Here is a 17408-nt window from a genome sequence, read left to right on the forward strand (position 1 = left end):
TACTTGCTCAAAAGTAAATGTCACACAAGGCTTATTCTAAAGTACAGCTGCTTGCTGCAAACATGACAAACTAGACAAAATGACTGGACAGGCCACTGTTGGCTGTTGAGGAGGCTGGGTGAGCTGAACACACTGCTGCTGGATGCTATGAAGCAAGTATTAGGTAGTTTAGAAGTTCCTAAACAAAACCCCAACAACAACAAAAAAGAGACAAAATAACCATCACATGTACTTTTAGTGCAGAATCTGGAGTAGGTAGAAGGATTCCAGATAGTTACTGGAACTTAAGTAAAACATCTTTAAGCTTTATTTTCTAAAAGGAACAAACCCAAATTAAAATGGGTCTGATATTTCATATGAACTGTGCATTTAGACATAACTTCATAATTTACAATTATGCCAAAAGTCTTGCCCCAAGGAAGAAGAGGAAAAGATCTGAAAAAGCACAAATATCCAAACCAATTATTTTGTCCTTCATGGACAAGTAGGTTAAATATGACACTGATACATAGGTACTGCCAGAAGTCTACGTAACCAGTCTGAAATCTGAACAACTCAAATTCACACCTACTGGTTGTCCCTCAGCTGACAAGACACCTACCATCTCCCACAGTTAATGTGCAATAACAGGATGTGATCACTGAACAGCAACTGCAAGAGGCCCAAGGAAGAACTGAGGAAACCTGTTGACATTCCAGAAACAAAACTTACTGCATTTTCTGGGACAAGGAACTAATTGTTTGGCCTGATAGATGTGAACTTTGATTACATGAGTACTAGTCATCAGTTTCTCCTCATCTAGCTCTCATTCTTCATCTACCATCTCACTCCAAGATGCTAGACAGTGTGACTTTGGGCCTCTTTGGAGCTTTCTTTAACAAGATCTCTGTGTCCTTGGAGAGGAAGGAGGGCTTGTTTTTAAGTTAAATGAACCTCATTAACTGTTGACAGAGCAGATTTCAAGCAGCAAGGTTTGCTGTAACTAAATTTGGTACCCTTCAATTCTTAGCTTTGAAATGCTAATAGGTATTTTGGGGAATGCTCTCTGCCCTCCTTGCTCCTTTACAGGAGTTGACCAACTCCAAACTACCTACCTACAGGGATAGCTATATACAAAACTACTGCAGCAGATGTAAACCAAAGACACTGCTCTAGTTACAAAGCACCTGGTTTACATTCCATTGTACTTTTTAAGGTTGCAAAGGCACATGAGCATTTGGCAAACTACAAAATCTGGTTTGGGGGATCCCTATGTAAACCATTGAACAGAGGGTCTCAGTAACTCTCTTTTCTAAACCAAAGAGAGATGTTAGTTTTCATCTGCGTTCATTCTCGGTGTAGTCTGTATTCTGCAGCTTTTAAAGCTTCCTCCTTCCACAGGCTTGTAGTTACTGCTGTCACCGTGCTGACTTAGTAGCTTCTGTGTTAGCATCCTTGAAACTTAAATGCAACCTTTTTCATTTTAACAACCTGGCTCTGCTCTTCTGATAATTTATTAGGTAAGAATCATAGCATCATAGAGTATGGTAAGTTGGAAGGGACCCACAAGGGTCATCAAAGTCCAGCTCCTGGCCCTGCACAGGACACCCCAAGAATCATCCCATGTGCCTGAGAGCATTGTCCAAATGCTTCTTGAGCCCTGTCAGGCTTGGTGCTGTGACCACTGGCCTGGGAAGCCTGTTCCAGTGTACAACCACGCCCTGGATGAAGAATCTTTTCCTGATATTCAACCTAAACATCCTCTGATGCAACTTCAGGCCATTCCCTTGGGTCCTGTCATTGATCACCACAGAAAAGGGATCAGAATCTGCTCCTACTCTTCCCCTCATGAGGAAGGTGTTAACTACAATGAGGTCTCCCCTCAGTCTCATCTTCTCCAGGCTGAACAGACCAAGTGACCTCAGTCGCTCCTCATACAGCTTCCCCTCCACACCCTTCAGCATCCTCAAGGCCTTCTCTGGACACTCTCTAACAGCTCTATATCTTATACTGTGGCACGCAAAACTGCCCCCAGCACTGGAGGTGAGGCCGCCCCAGTGCAGAGCAGAGGGGACAATCCCCTCCCTTGCCCGGCTGGCGATGCTGTGCCTGATGCCCCCCAGGACAGGGTTGGCCCTCCTGGCTGCCAGGGCACTGCTGACTCATGTTCAACTTGCCACTGACCAGGACCCCAGGGTCCCTTTGTGCTCTCCCGCCTCTCATTCCCCAGTCCATACACACAACCAGGGTTACCCATCCCAGGTGCAGAATCCGGGACTTGCCCTTGTTAAACTTCCTATGGTGGGTATGAAGTTGGTATGAAGTAATGAAGCAGTGAAGAAAGGTATTTCAGATGCATGCCAAAACAAACACCAAGTGCAAATGCACAGTAACAAGCCTGCAGTAAACAAAGTTTGTTTCATAAACTTCTATGTAAAATGCATCACAGAAAACCAGAACAACTCAGCACCTTCAGAGTGATGCCGTAGGAGTCCACTCACGCAGCTGCTTTTTAACTTGACTGTACCTAGAAGCTTTGCCTGTCCCACTGTGCTACTGGTGATACATTTTATCAACAGAGGACATGCTGTCTACAGTACTATGAAGAGTTTGTGCTACACACGCTGCACTCACAGTCAAGAAGGGAATGAAATCTAGAGGCTGCAAAAGTCTGAAATGTCCACATGCTTCTTCCCTAAATTTAGCCCCTCCAGATATCGAAGCTTCAATTGGTACTTGTTTGCTAGGCATCTGGGGATCTGGCTTCCCTCAGCCTTCTGTAAAATGCTGGATGCATTTATATCACCAGGCAAGCACAGAAGAAAAGCTATTTATGTGTGATCTTCAGGGTACTTTTCCCCCAGTTTGGGCATTTATGGAAAGACATGGTATTTATCAACAATCAAAATTTCACTAATTTTATGTCACAAAGGCCAAATTCTGCCTCTAATGAGCACATACTAATCCAAGCGATGCTAAGATGCCATTGTAAAATGGCAGTGTTTGTTCTCAAACATTCTGCATCATCATCAGCTGCTAGAGCATTCAAGTACAAGAAAAGATTATTTTGGGTAAGCATAAAAACCAGAAGTGGATTAATTTAATGACTTGCATGAGTTTAGCAAAAAAAAAGAAATGACTGGGCTAATTGTATCTGGGGCCATGTAGGACTTAATTGACACAGAAATTACTTTCAAAGTAACCTGGCCTGTATATTCCTCCCATTTGGTTTGAGCTCCTCCACAATGTTGCAGTTCTGGCAAATATGCCAGAGGAAGCAAACACATATTGAACAGGAAGGTGTAACAGGTAACAGGCCTCTGTCAACTGAATGGAAAAGGAGAGGCAGAGGGGAAGGTCTGTGCCTGGCTGATAAAGACATGAATAGCTGGGACTGGATACTGGTACTTTTGCAAATGATTATGAAATACAAGATACTGTAGAGCTAAAATAAGCAGTATGACTCTCTAGAAGTTTGTCCCAACATGTGCACACAAAATATGCACTCACATTTCCATGTTATGGCATGTGCTTGTGGTTGGGACACCTCAAAGAAGCTTAAGGAATTTGGGGTAACAGGCATGAACGTATCGGTCATTTCAGTTTACTTCCTTCATCCCACTGCTACAGAGAGTACTCATTTCTCATCTATTTTTGTTTCCCCATTCACTAAACATCTACAGGGCATCTTTAAGACTGGTTCTGATGGCATGCAAGACATCCAGAAAAAACTCCTGAAGGAAAAGATAAAACCAAAAATAATCCCGATTATTTACAAACCACATTTCTTCCAAAGTTTTGCATGAGCATTACCTGGGAACTCTTACAGACAAACACACATTACTACAGCTATCTGGAGGGAAACAAACAAACAAACAGAGAAAACCAGTAGAAATGCATCCTGAAAGGACTTCTCTAAACAGCAGCCAAACAACTTGCACATTCCTCAGGGAAAAGAAATAAAACAAAACCAGAAACAGAACAGAAAAACAAAACTCCAAACAAACCAACCCCAATAAAAAAACCCCCAGAGATCATGTGTTACTTATAAAGTGCTTTGCATGGACAAGGATAGCAATTTTCCTTGTGCTTTTCCTATGGGCTCAAGAAGCATATTGTAGACTAATGGTAATGAATCTTCACCAAAGTAAGATCATTTTAAGCAAAGATAGAATGAAGTTCCTAACAGCAAATCTTCTGCCAGCATGACTTTGTGGAAGGAAACGAGGGCTTTCAAGAAGCTCTGTGAAACAAAGGAGTGTTGAACCACCTGTCTGTACTTGCTCTGTTCTTTCGAGAGGACATTTACCCCAGTATCCCCGACACGTACAACTGCGGCCACAGCCCACAGAAGGGCTGGAGCCAAGCACGGGGTGAAAGGAGAAGCAGTGACTGCTTCCTCCTCCGGGAGCCTGTATCTGGTAAATGCTCTCACCTGCCTGCCGACACCAGTGGCTCCAGGCTCCCTCCACCTCTCAGGCACTGGCCTCAGATGATCACCAGGGAGCACTCTGACTGCACCATCTGCACAGCACTGCTCGTGCATCAGCTTCTCCACACTGGAAAGTGGCTATTGCTACGTTTTAAATTCCTGCCAATCTCAATAAGGAAAAAACCTTACAGCATCTGAAGACCCACAGCAGACAAGAAAAGAATTTGTGCTTTTTTTTTCCCTTTGTTTTTAAAATGAGTCCTGTACACAAAATCAATTCTATTCATGTACCAACATGAATCACTTCATTCTTGTAGTGACTATTAAGTCATTCACTATTGCTATCTTGCTAATGTTTGTGGAATTAATATGAATACACAGTATTTCAGTTTTAATTCCCACTTCAGATTAGTCCGGTCCCTATAGCCCCAGTAAATATTTACTGAAAACGTAACAGACTACCAGCAACACCGCAAAATTCCAGGGTATTAAAAGCACCTTCTACTTTCAATGTGCTTTTCTCCCTTCATCTGGGAGCAACCTTCTGCAGACAGGAACAGTCCAACCTTCCCTAGGCAGGGAAGGACAGCATCCTCACTTGGTAAATCCATGTTTAGCATGGACACCACATTCACACACATTTAACTCCTTCATTTATTTGTGACGATTTTGTTAAACACTCCCCACCTCCTCCCAGCGAGAACCTCCCTGCTAGAGGGGGGTCAGTTCTCCTGCCTCACCTGGAGTGGTACAGGGCTGATACAAATCAAATTCTGGAAACTTCTGTCTGAGCTTGAGTTTCTTTCCAATGTGGTCTGCCTTGCCTCTGTACAAATAATTTACAGGTAATACCACATACCAGAGAACTCTGCAAACAGATCACATCACGAGATATTCTACTAGAGGTAAATGATGTGCAGAACTTTATGACTTACTGTTTTCCCTGACTGGGTAACTTGTCAAAAAGCTACCTACCATTTGAAAACCAGAACTGGAGGACAGGAAAACAAACTCTCTAATGGAGATACCGCCACCTTCACCCTCGTTTGCAAAGTGTACAGAAGGGAAAGACAAACAGAAGGGAAGAGATGAGAGGGAGGAAAGCAATGAGAGGAGGAGTAGTCAGCATGGATCCAGCAAGTACCGTTTTGTTTTGGTCTAACAACTTGCCATTAGGACAAGATGCTCCACATTTACACACACACTTATCAGAGGACGTTTAGTTAACAGGATAAAAATCCTTTAAAAAAGCTCTTGAAAGTACCAAAACATAATTTTTGGAATGTCTAATTCTAGGGGGGTTTGTATTTGTATTCAATTCAACCTGAGAACTTTTTTCCTCATTTATGAAAACATTACATATTAGTAAGGTACCTGGCATTAACCTGCACCCTCTTTTAAAATAAAACTTTTAAAGTAGGTACATACACCATTCACAGTCTGTATGAGGATTTCTACAGACTTTACATGCTGCAGTAGCATCTTTGATAAATACATTGTATCATATGATACAAAAAAAATAAAAGAGAGGACAATCTCGCTACATTTTTTTTAAACTTCAGTTTGTTGCTGGACCAACAAAAGAAGGATTGACCTAATCCTTCAATAAGATGTATATGCACACACCAAGAAAATACTGGAAAAGGAAAAAAGTTAAGGATGGTGGTTGTTGTTTGTTCTTTTTAAGAAGTAGTAAAGTAAATCTGAAGAAGAGGTGTGGCAGCATCCCCTTTTCCTTCAGATGAACCTCTCTGCCTTCAGAATAACATCTCCAGCTCCCACTGCCCCACACTTTTAATTTTAAAGGAATAAAACCCAGTAATATACACAGATTGAGGTGTTTGACACTGTAATACAGTGAAAAGGGGATACTGCGTTGTCCATAAATCAGTAAGTACACCAGGAAAAAAAGGATCAGAATGGAAAATGATTCTCTGAAATTAGCACTCATCAGACGTTCAGCCTCTGATGGTTACACTGTTAGAGGGAGAAAGCCGACCGGCAGACCATCCAAAGCAAGTCTCCTAAGTTGCAGCAGCAGCAGCAGCTCCATCCCCTCACGCCCGAGCACCACAGGCACACCACGAGCGCCCTCTCCTCTCTCCTGGGAATGAGGCCAACGGCACAGGCAGCCACTGCGGGTCTCCGAATGCACGTGGTGGTTTGTGTTGAAGGAGAAACACTGGCAGCAGAGGACTCTGGTTCCCAAAAAGGTACTTTTTCCCATTGTGTTGGACTGGCAGTTCCATTCTGCTCCACTTTTAAGCTTATGGATATCTTTTCTAAATTACTTTAGGTTTTGCGGAGCAGAATGGAGTTTTGATGTTAAGAAACTGTAGGAACACAAGACTTAAATAACAGAGTGGGTGCTGCCATGGTGCTGTGGCTACTTGAACGCTGCAAATTCTCCTGTAGAGGGAGGACAAGAGCTTGGTTTAAAAAGGTGATTTCAGTTACTAGAGTAGTTGAACATCAGGTTGAATATAAAAGATGTTAAAAAATGCAAACTGTTAAAATTAAAGCACAAGAGAATACACAGTGAGAGAACATTGAATACAGACCCAGCATATTTAACCAACAAAGGATTTCTTGAAAGCAAGCCATACCCATTCTTCCCAAGAAAGTGAAAGTTCAAGCAAAGTCTAAGTCATCATGCATTTAGAAAATTAAACGTGTCAGCTTAATTTTACGTTAGATTCCTTATTGCACATATGTCCTCCTGAGAAGCAACAGTTTCAATAAATGCATCCAACTGCAAACTAGTTTCTGGTCTGTTGTAAAACTACTTTAATAACAAAGAACTACATGACACATCCATTACGCTTTAAAGACTGTATAAAGTAAAGCGCCTGAATAAAAAACCAGTGTTACAGAGTGCTAGGATTTGGTTTAGAGACCAACATAGCAACCTACTGAGAGAAATGTAAGAATTGTCTACTCAATCCCAGACCAGAAATTAGGCCTCACTAACATGGAACATAACAAAGCAACTCCATGCTTCCTTCAGAATTACTGAATAATCATATGCAGTGCTTTCACATGTGATGATGTCCTGAAATTCTACATAATTTATTTAGTGGCACCATGCCGTGAGACAGACTTGTAGCCCCACTTCTGAGGGGATGCAACTATGGCACAGAGTAAAACTGCTGCCCAAAGTCTTTAAGGAGTCTGACAGAGACTGAAGAGAAGCTGAGTCTAAGGTATTAATCCTCTTAATACTATACTTTAATAAAAGAAATTTCCCTGCCACCCACAAAGAAATTGTATTCTATAGGATTTTTAGTGAGGGATGTCTAACTAAGCATAATCAAAAGGACTCAGGAAAAAGAAAAGAAACATACATATAACTTTCCCATGTTGGGCTTCATATGCATTCTGGGTTAGTTTATGCCACTTTCTTGACAGCACTTCTCTGAGCTTTCTCCATACTGAAGGAATGATAAGCAGACATAAGAGAGCCTTTGTTCTGTTCAACACAAGTGTATTGAAAGCCATTACATTCAAACAGCTGCTCCCTATCTGGTGTCCTTCCATCTTTTCAAGAGTGACTGTATTGTTGGCTTTGTTTTTTCTCAAGATTCTTATTCTGAATATTGGGAACAAAAGAGAAACATCCCTGCAAACAAAATTCTAGGCTTATAGCATTAATTCTGTGGAATGCCTTGCCTCTACAAAGAGGAGAACCAAGAAGAGCAGTCAGCAGTCCGCACTAGGAGGGGGAAGGCATCTAAAAGGCCTGGGAGGAACAACTGACCCAGTTCTAAGGGAACTTCAAGAAAGCAGGGAAAGGACCGTGTCTTGTAGGAAATGAGAAGGGAGTACACCTGAAGTCCAAAGTAAGGGTGGCACAGGGAGTTGTGATAGACCTCAACCTCTGTGTGTCTTTATAGACTGTGATGGCAGGCTGAAGTTATAACAACAGTAGAATAAAAGCTTCATGATGGATCTAATTGCCTATTTTACTAGTTCCACCAACAGATGAGACTCCTGCTCTAAATACTCTAAATATTGGATCATTTTTCCTTGCTTCCTTCTGCTACATTTCACTGACCTTCCAATTCTCTTCACAGTATCTTCTAGAAACACCTCAAGTTTTGTACATGTTTTCTTTTAAGAGAAGGACAAAAAAGTCATCAAGTATTGCCTGTGAGGCCAATTTTTAAGTGTGACATTCATGCTTAGCTGCACTTTCAAAACATGCTCTATTTAATTTATTTTTCAGTCTGCCTTTCTAAACTGCTGATTAAAGATCAATTTATAAACAAGAGATTGCTCCCTCATTACTCATCTTGTCCTTCTGCCCATTTCTGGTAATAATTCAGATTTTAATAGTCATATAGGGATTTCAGAAAAAAAAAAAAAAAAGATGAACCTTTAATTGGGAAAGGGCAATGGAAAAACAGCACCAGAAGTAAAGAATTATTTGAGATAGAATGGTAGCTTTAAAAAGGTAATTTTCAGACTTTCCTGCCATTTAAAGGAAACCTTAGCAAATACATTTTCTTTGACAAGCTAATGCTAAATCTCCCTTTCAAAATTGTAGTGTTAATCTGATCTCAAATCAACAGGAGACCAAAACAGGTAACATGGTCATCTAATAAGGGGATTATGTAGGTTGAACATGTATAAAATGCACTTGCCAGTGACAGCTTTCCCTAGGTGAGGTATGTACATGGCTATACCTATCCACATCAAGCTATGAAACCACATGCTTAGCAACTTGCTACGTGAAAAAACCCCAGATATTTATATTCATTGTGAGCCAGATATCTGAGGTGCTTTTTTATCAAGCAGAACTGCATACTTGCTTTGACTGGTAGCAAAGCAGTTCCTTTCCAAAGAATGGATAGCATCTGAAAATACACACTTCTTATAAATGCCTTTCAAGTCAGCTACTACAGTCTTTTCATGCTCATCTCATGCAGAGCAAGTGGAAACTATTTTAAATGCACACTTCCAAAAAATCAGTACTAAAAAGATGATCAAGATCTTTCACGTTGCCTCCAACTATATATTAACAAGGGCATGTTCTGAGTGAACCTGTTGCCCCCGATTCCTGGAAGGATTTAAAATGCAGCTACCATCCTGTACTCTCACAAATTTGTAAGTTACCTAAATTCATGAGGTTACTAAGGTATACACACATCATAACTGTACTCCTTATCCTGGGGTAGATGCCATGTTTCTCAGAAGAATCATAAGGAGAAGAATGGTTCCCTTCCAGGCCTGTGCCAGCCTTATCTACTGAAGTAGAGACTGACTGACTTCCCGAAGGGAAACACCAGATTCCAACACCATGCCTGCATCACATTCACAGACACAGGAAAAAAAAAAAAAAAAGAGGTAGTTTTCTGTTGGACCTTGTGCTCATCTTTAGTATGGATACTATCCACTGGGTAAGTAAAATTTTGAAACCTGTTGAAGATACCAAGACAGATTTTGTTTCTCTACTGATATATAGGGAAGTAAAACAAAAAGGAATCTCACCTAGTATAAATTACTCCTCTAGAAAAACCTAGGATCCTACAGGCCTGTTTTCTGAACCAAAAGGTATCTGTTTCTAAACAATACAGCTGAGTAGCACTTTTAAGAACTCTGACCCAAATCCACAGGTGTAGTTAGGCATCTTCACCCCACAGATACTCCCAAATCTCACTGAAGCAGCAATTACAACTTACAGAAATGAGGCCTCTAAATGCCTCTCTGTCAGATAAAGTTAATGATCCACAAAACACAGCCTCCTTTTAGGCTCCATAAAATGTTTAGGGAGAAGCTAAGATCACATGATGGCCACGGACCCCAAAATGCTCAGTGTGTAAGAACAGGTGACACAGGAAGAATGCACTGACCATACAGCAGAAATGGGGCCAAACGTGCCTAAGGATGGAAGCACTTTCCCCCCCTATAACTGTAGCTCCTAAAGCACAGATGAACAATCTTCACAACAAGAAGGACAGCACTACTCCGAGGAATAACTGGTTTGAACTGATCTGGCAGACCTGAAAAAGAATAAGCATGGGCAGGGCAATGGTGATGGTTCTGCACTCTCTGCAACTCCCTGTGTGGTTAAGACTTTTCTGTGTGGGATGCCCCATTTCTAGATTCTGCAGGAGACCCAGTAGCATCCTGTTGCTCTGTACTGAGTACCATACCCCACAGCTTTGGAAGCACTCCTCATCACTGCTAGAATAGATACATAAAGAATGAGAGAGGAAAACAACACTTAAGCCCTGTTTTCATTTTAAGGTAAGCCTGCCAAAATGAAGTGAAGCTACCAGGAACATGGGAAACAGATTTTCTGTAACAATAACAACTTCTGTCCTCCAGAACTATTTCCATAGAGAGAGATTTCAACAGCTAAATTTTCTTGACTAAGAAAATGAGAAAAGTTAGTTCCCAAACTATTCAAACTGCAGAAGCCAAAAAGACCATTATAATCCATCCAGAAAATGTAAAAATTACCTATACCTCTTCAAGCTAACTCTGCTTCCCATTTTAAAAGGCTCAGCTGCCAGACAGCAGAAAACCAAAACATTTTGGAATTCCTGATCTATTTCAAAAACGTATTGCTAGCAACATGCAAACTTCTCCACGAGTATGTAAATCAGAAGCCACTATGAACACTCCTGGCCCTTGAAGTCCTAACAAGAGCAGCAATAGATTGTTTCTAATGCAGAGTAATCTGTGAAAATTAACAGTTCAGCAGCTTAATCCAAGTAAAACCACATATCTCATCTCAAAACATGCAAGAACACTGTCAGTACATCTTTTTTTTTGTATCTGACATTAAAGGCTGATATAACCTGAACCACTACTCTGACGCACTTGTTTCTGAGCAATGCTTCAGAGAAAAATACAGTCTCCAAAGTGAGCTGGCAGGATTTTGGTAAGGTATCTAACTTTCTCAGTTAGATATCTAGTCTAACTGATTGACTTCTGCCTAGTCAAACTAGCAGCTTTTACATGGAAGTGAGAAAATCAATTTGTCACCGAAGAGAAGCATGTTCAGTGTATTCTTAACAATATTAAAATAATTAACACCTTTCATCTTAACAAAATTCGTGGTATAACACTGATTTCCATGAACAAAACTGTTTTTTCAAATCATCTTTTCCTATTACACGTGTTAGCAGCATTTTTTTCTTAAAGCATTTGGTCATGCTTGAGATTTCAAATGTTTTTTTAAATTTTGACATCCGTGCTAATTGAAGGATACAGGCACCATTACCAGTAATAGCCTTGCAGCTCGGCAAAAGTGGATTCAGAATCTCTTCTGTGTTGCATTGTAACAGAACATTTGGAGATGGTCTAAACTATAGCAGGTCAGAACACTTAGGGAAAAATGTAACATAAGAAAACCCCAACCCATTCACCACTCTTCTGCGGGAAGAGATGTTCCCTGAACAGCACTAATTTAAACTTCAACTTTGAAGATAAGAGTCACATGTAATTCAGGGCTTTCTTTGGATTCTGTGTTGTATCTGCTTACTTCTGCTGACCACAATAAAGTTTTGGCTGTGTTCAGCTTTGAAGCTAAGTTTATTTTTCCAAGTGTTTCCCACATGAGTAGCACTATGAAATGAAGAATCTAAAGCTTATTGCTCAAATATAATGACCTCAACGGAAGTAAAAAAAAAAAAAACAACCCAAAACAACACACCACCACAGCTTGAGTAGATTAAAATCAAATACACTCCTGAGTAACTAATTCCAATCAATAAACTAGGCAAAAATGACACCTGATGACCTTAAGAAGATTTTTGCTTGTTTTGAAGTGACTTTTCCCATGTCTCTTATGTGACATTACAGTTCTTCTTGTGCCAGCTGTTCCCAGGGCACTCGTTACCAACACAGACTCTGTGCTGGGAACATTCAATGCCCAGTGTTAGGAAGTGAGTCTTTGTTCCCTCAGTAAACCTTAGAATTGGAGCTGGTAGGAACTGAGAAAAAGCACCTTGCATTCACAGGACACACCAGCACACGGACACACAGGCACATGCTTTCACATTTTGTTTCAGTGCACTGGAAACCCACCGTATCCCCCTGCTTGGATGGGTGTTTTTGGAGAAGCACAAGCATATAGACTAAAATCCTCTGTCTGGAAGCCAGCTCGGTTCAATGAGGGCTCAGATGCACTGCGGTGAATTTTTGGCAATGACCGGGCCAGAAGCTCAATGGAGGCAAGAATCTAAAACATAGAAAATAAGTGATCAAACCTGGTGTTCCAAAGATGTAACTCTCTCTTAAAACCAAAGGCACAATATCAATTCACTACAGAAAAATATTTAAACACATACTAAAAAAAGAATTTTTCAAATACAGCTTTTTGCACTGCACTCTTGATGTTTATATTCTAAGGAAGTTGAAAAGGACAGTTGGGGAATTTCCCCGTTTATAAAGACACACCGATTCCCTCTAAGCACAGTGAAAACCCTTGCTTTTTATTGGGCTCCTTGTCTGTGCCCTAGTACCTGTACCTGCCACTGCTGCAAACAAACCCAGCTCCGGCAGCATTTTGCTTAATAACATTCACCGCAAAGTCAGCAGGGGGAGCTCCTTATCTTTCGAAAACGATTTGGTTACATTTAAAACAGAAAAAATCAGATTACTGCCTCCTCCTCCTCAAGCTTTTTCAACCCAAACCTTCCTCAGCAGGCATGATAAAAATCAAGTTTTGTGGCAAAACTATCGGTTTCCCCTCATGAAACTTGGGGGAGAGCAACGAGGGCAGTGTACACATTTCTGAGCACATATACCAAGTACTAATTTGTGTGTCTAACTGTGACTATTACTTCCATTATCTCCCAGCTGAAACTTTCTCCAACATGTAAATACTTTTCCAAATACACAGGTCATTTTAATACCTGCATTTTGAAGTTAAAATGAGCATTTCTAATTAAACAGAACTAACCAGGTACCGAACCAGTGCTCTTATGAAATCCTGCTATAGCACTAATCAAAAAAATTTTTCACTGGCCAGTGAGTTCACAACTTTGAATTGTAAAGTCTGTTGAAAGCTAAAGAGGAACATTTCTCACCTGTGGAAAAAGGGGTCTCTCATCTCTTTTCTTTTTTAAGCATTCTGCCATTAGTCTCTTCATAGCTTTTGGACAGTTGCTCCGTACTTTGCTGAGGTCTGGAGATAGGTATCCTCGTCCCACCATAAAAATTATCTTTATTTAAGGGGAAAAAAGATGAAAGAGGAAGAAGCTGAGTTGATAAAATAAACAGTAACAAAAGGTGAACATTTTGCTAGACTATTTCAGCTGCAGCAGCAAGCTTTTGCTCCCAGGAAGCATTATCTGGTATTGGAATTGACAAATTTCTTAGAGTAATCCTTGCTAACCTATTCAGTACAGAGAAAAAAAATCAGATCTTTCCTCCTCCTCAGGGAGATTTCTGTGAAACTTGAACACTAGTAATGTGTTACTAGTGGTTACCATTTATAGCAATAAAATGGTATTTTTATATATAACATAAAATGGTTACCATTTATAGCAATAACCATCTAAGGAATGGTTCTATGATATCAAAAACTGACAAAAACAAGAATAAGCAACTCTGTGGCAGCAACAGAATGTCTAAAAATAAAGATTCTGTAAAAAGAAATATTCTGTTTTATATTACAAATCAACAACAACTTCACATTGAAAGGTATTTTAAGAAACACATGGACTTCGGATATTAAAACCCTTCACCTTCTGAGAATTAATTCCATCGTATACTTTTCCAACACAAAAGCTTATTCTTGACATCTGACCACCTCCCCCACTTCCACAAAAAAATAGAAAAAAAAAAAAAAAACCACAAAAGAAAAAGAGAAACTGCCTCTTCTCTGTAGAAGAGGAGACAGACAGGCTTGGTATTTTTACAGTAATTCTTTGAACATGGAAGGCCATGTTATATTTCACCTAAGGATAAAACTTAAGCATAAAACAAAGTAAACAACAAAGATAGGAAGCAGGAAAACAAAACAAATATGGTTAATCATCTCTTGTATATATAAAAAACCATCAAACATCATTATGTCAAGCCAAGGTCAATTGTAACGTGGTTTGAGTACTGCAGTAGCACTGACACTACAAAGCCCTCCCAAACCAGCTAATCATAGACCCATTCATGCTGCAGCAGTAATCACTGCCTTTTCTGAGTACTCAGACCCAGCGGGTATACCACACCCTCTATCTAATGAAGTGTAACTATTTCATACCTTGACACTAGGGAAAAAAAACACCAACAGAAAACCCTCACATCTCAAGCATGCTGTACACGTTATTTATACTAACACAATCCTAGTCCTTTTTTAACTTTCTGCTTCAGTCGCATCTGTGCTGGCATCAAGGAGGAACAGAAAACTCCCATATGGTTTCTTTAGAAATCCCCATGTGCCAGAGCAGGATTTTGTAGTAGAGACTTGTGTACTGCATCCCTTACCTCTACTGGAATCAGACTTACCATTATCTAGCAGCTAGTATTTTCTAAATAATGGTACGAGTTGAAATTATTCAAAATTCATTACTGTTTATGTTTTAAATAGTTTCTTTACAAATAATATAGGGGCTAATCTTTTATTTTAAACCAGAGAAAAGAGAGTATCACTACAAGAACAGTCTAGAAAAATCTGTTAAAGTGAGAGAAACACTCTGAGGTATAACAAGAATGACACTTTGCTCACTAAGAAGCTTGGTTGTGTCATAGTAGCTTATGTAGATGCACCAGAGAGTGAAGAATATTCACAACTTCTCAGATAATAGACAAGGAGTGACAAAACTCAAGATATTAGATCACATCTTACATGTTGGCTTCACTTGCATTTTAAAATTTGTTTCAGCACTTCCCTGTAAGCACCCACATCACTGGGTTCATCTTTCAGATCTCAAAAGGTAAAAGCTAAACAAGGCCAAATACTGTTTTTAGAAGGCTGGATCCATCTGGCCAGGAATCCAGACGTCTCCTTTCTTTCAAAAGGCAAAACCAAATTTACAAAAAAGAAAAAAAAAAAATTAAAAAGGAGTCATTCCAAATTTGATGAATTGGGATGAAGTGTTCTGGCAGATATGGAAGCAGCCTTGTAAAACGGCATTCACAGATGAACGTTGCTATGGTTTCAATTCTCAAGTACTGACAGTGAAAAAACAAGGGATGAGGACACAGAAGCAACATAAATACATCACTGCTCAGACACAGAATAGTTTACACCGAAGATCTTGATGCACAGATACTATTTTCAGGTTAGACAGAAATAATGGATCAGGTATGCCTTCCCAAACGTGCCTATCCTGTGGAGATGTATTACAGCGTGTGGGATCATTAAGACTTAAGGAATCTTTGTTAACAATTAAGTAATCTTCTTACAGGATTCCCACACTCTGGAAAGTTATATACTCCATCAAGCAGGATTTGAGAAATGCTGGTATCCTGCAATTCAGTTAGATGGTGTGTGTGCTCTCTCAAAGTAGAAATGAATACAAAACATTCGGTGAGATGACTGCTCTTCTGTTTTGTCAATCCTGTAGCTGCACTATTTGTTATTCACTGCAAGTGGAGGGGTGGGGGGAACAAGAGGAATAACTGAACACATATATGGGGGATCACTTTGCAGAACTATTCTAAACTAGATCACTATTAAGTAATCTGCTCTCTCCCTAATAAGTATCCTGGCAACCAGTTCAGAAGCTGAAAATCTATATTTAAAATAAAAAGAACACAAAAAATACCTCAAGAGAAGTAAGTAAATTGCTGCTATGTGGCTGAGGCAGATCTAGAAAATGCAGAAATGTCATCTCACAGCATCAGAATCAGAAACACCAAACACACAGAACATTAGAATGTTCACCACCCAAGGCTGAATCAATCTATGTTTCAGGCTACACTTGACTGAAGTCAATGCCTCCCCTTACCTGGTCCCTGTTGTTGATGTTGGAGTATGGCAACTGTCCAGTCATCAATTCATAGAGAACAATCCCAAACGCATACACATCCGACTGAAAGCTATATGGGTTTTTATCTTGCATCCTAATAACTTCTGGTGCCTGTATCATAAAAGGCAAGAATTAGTTTTAATTTCTCTACATTGTGCTGCACCTCACATACCAGGAACAAATATGGACTTGTCCAGGGTACAGGTGCAAGGCCCACTCTTGCCTTCAGATGTTACTGGGTCCTAAGACAGAGTGGATGTTGACATGAATCTCAAAATTCACTGCTTCATTTCAGCTTGCTGATCCCTTTTATTCCTCTATGACAGATCAAAATGACCTTGTCCAGGCTGAGAAGGTATTTAGAAACTGTAATTCTAATGACACTTAAAATAATGTCAGCGAACAGAACTTAATTTTTTCCAGGGAGAAAAGGAGGAAGTAGAGCTGCACAGGAGATTGCAGTATGAAGTAACTCTTCTTGAATCCTTAAAACTTAAGACCATCTTACTTTTCGCTGAGCTAGTTCCTCTACTCTTTTGCAGGATGTTTTGCAAGGCTTTTCTCACCTTCTCAGCCCTGGATTAATGATACTCTTTTTCCTTAGCCACCATTTTCACTTCAGTTTAAACCTCAGAATAAAAGATGGAGACACTGAAGTTTTTCTGCTGACTACTGGAAAACACATGCTTAAAGAAGAACTGAAAAACATTCATTTACTACTTTGCATTACTGCTTGTTTTTCCCAGCTTAAGCCAGCGTGCCAGAGGCATAGAAGCAGAAACTTTGGCCAAAGGTAAATAAATTTGTTGAAACAAGCTCACCATTTCCCCCTCGCTTACCATCCATAGAATGGAACCAGACAACTGTTCAAACTGTTGGGATCCACTCCATCGTGACTTCACTGTAGCTAGACCAAAATCACCTATTTTTACTGTGAGGTCTTCATGAAGAAAAATATCTAAGGGGGGAATGTTAAGGGAAAACAGACAAGCTGTCCTGTGCCTGTCCTAAAAAAAGCAATAAACAGGTACAAATTTGCAACATGAACACGACAGTTTTAACCATTCACTGTC

The 17408-nt window shown here is 40.1% G+C and overlaps 1 protein-coding gene across 2 annotated transcripts in view; it reads right to left on the reverse strand.

Annotated features, from left to right (window-relative positions):
• Window positions 1-1654: 1654 nt before the first annotated feature.
• The window catches only part of BRAF (B-Raf proto-oncogene, serine/threonine kinase), an 80600-nt gene continuing 64846 nt past the window's right edge, over window positions 1655-17408 (reverse strand). For both annotated transcript variants that reach the window (XM_032106900.1, XM_032106901.1), the window contains 5 exons: window positions 17175-17293; window positions 16315-16446; window positions 13453-13587; window positions 12449-12602; window positions 1655-6820 (listed from right to left, as the gene is read on the reverse strand). In XM_032106900.1, the coding sequence (XP_031962791.1) occupies window positions 6798-6820; window positions 12449-12602; window positions 13453-13587; window positions 16315-16446; window positions 17175-17293 (563 nt within the window). In that variant the 3' untranslated portion in view covers window positions 1655-6797. The remainder of the gene's footprint in view (window positions 6821-12448; window positions 12603-13452; window positions 13588-16314; window positions 16447-17174; window positions 17294-17408) is intronic.

Source organism: Corvus moneduloides, chromosome 4 (assembly GCF_009650955.1).
Source record: "Corvus moneduloides isolate bCorMon1 chromosome 4, bCorMon1.pri, whole genome shotgun sequence".
Lineage (NCBI taxonomy): Eukaryota > Metazoa > Chordata > Aves > Passeriformes > Corvidae > Corvus > Corvus moneduloides.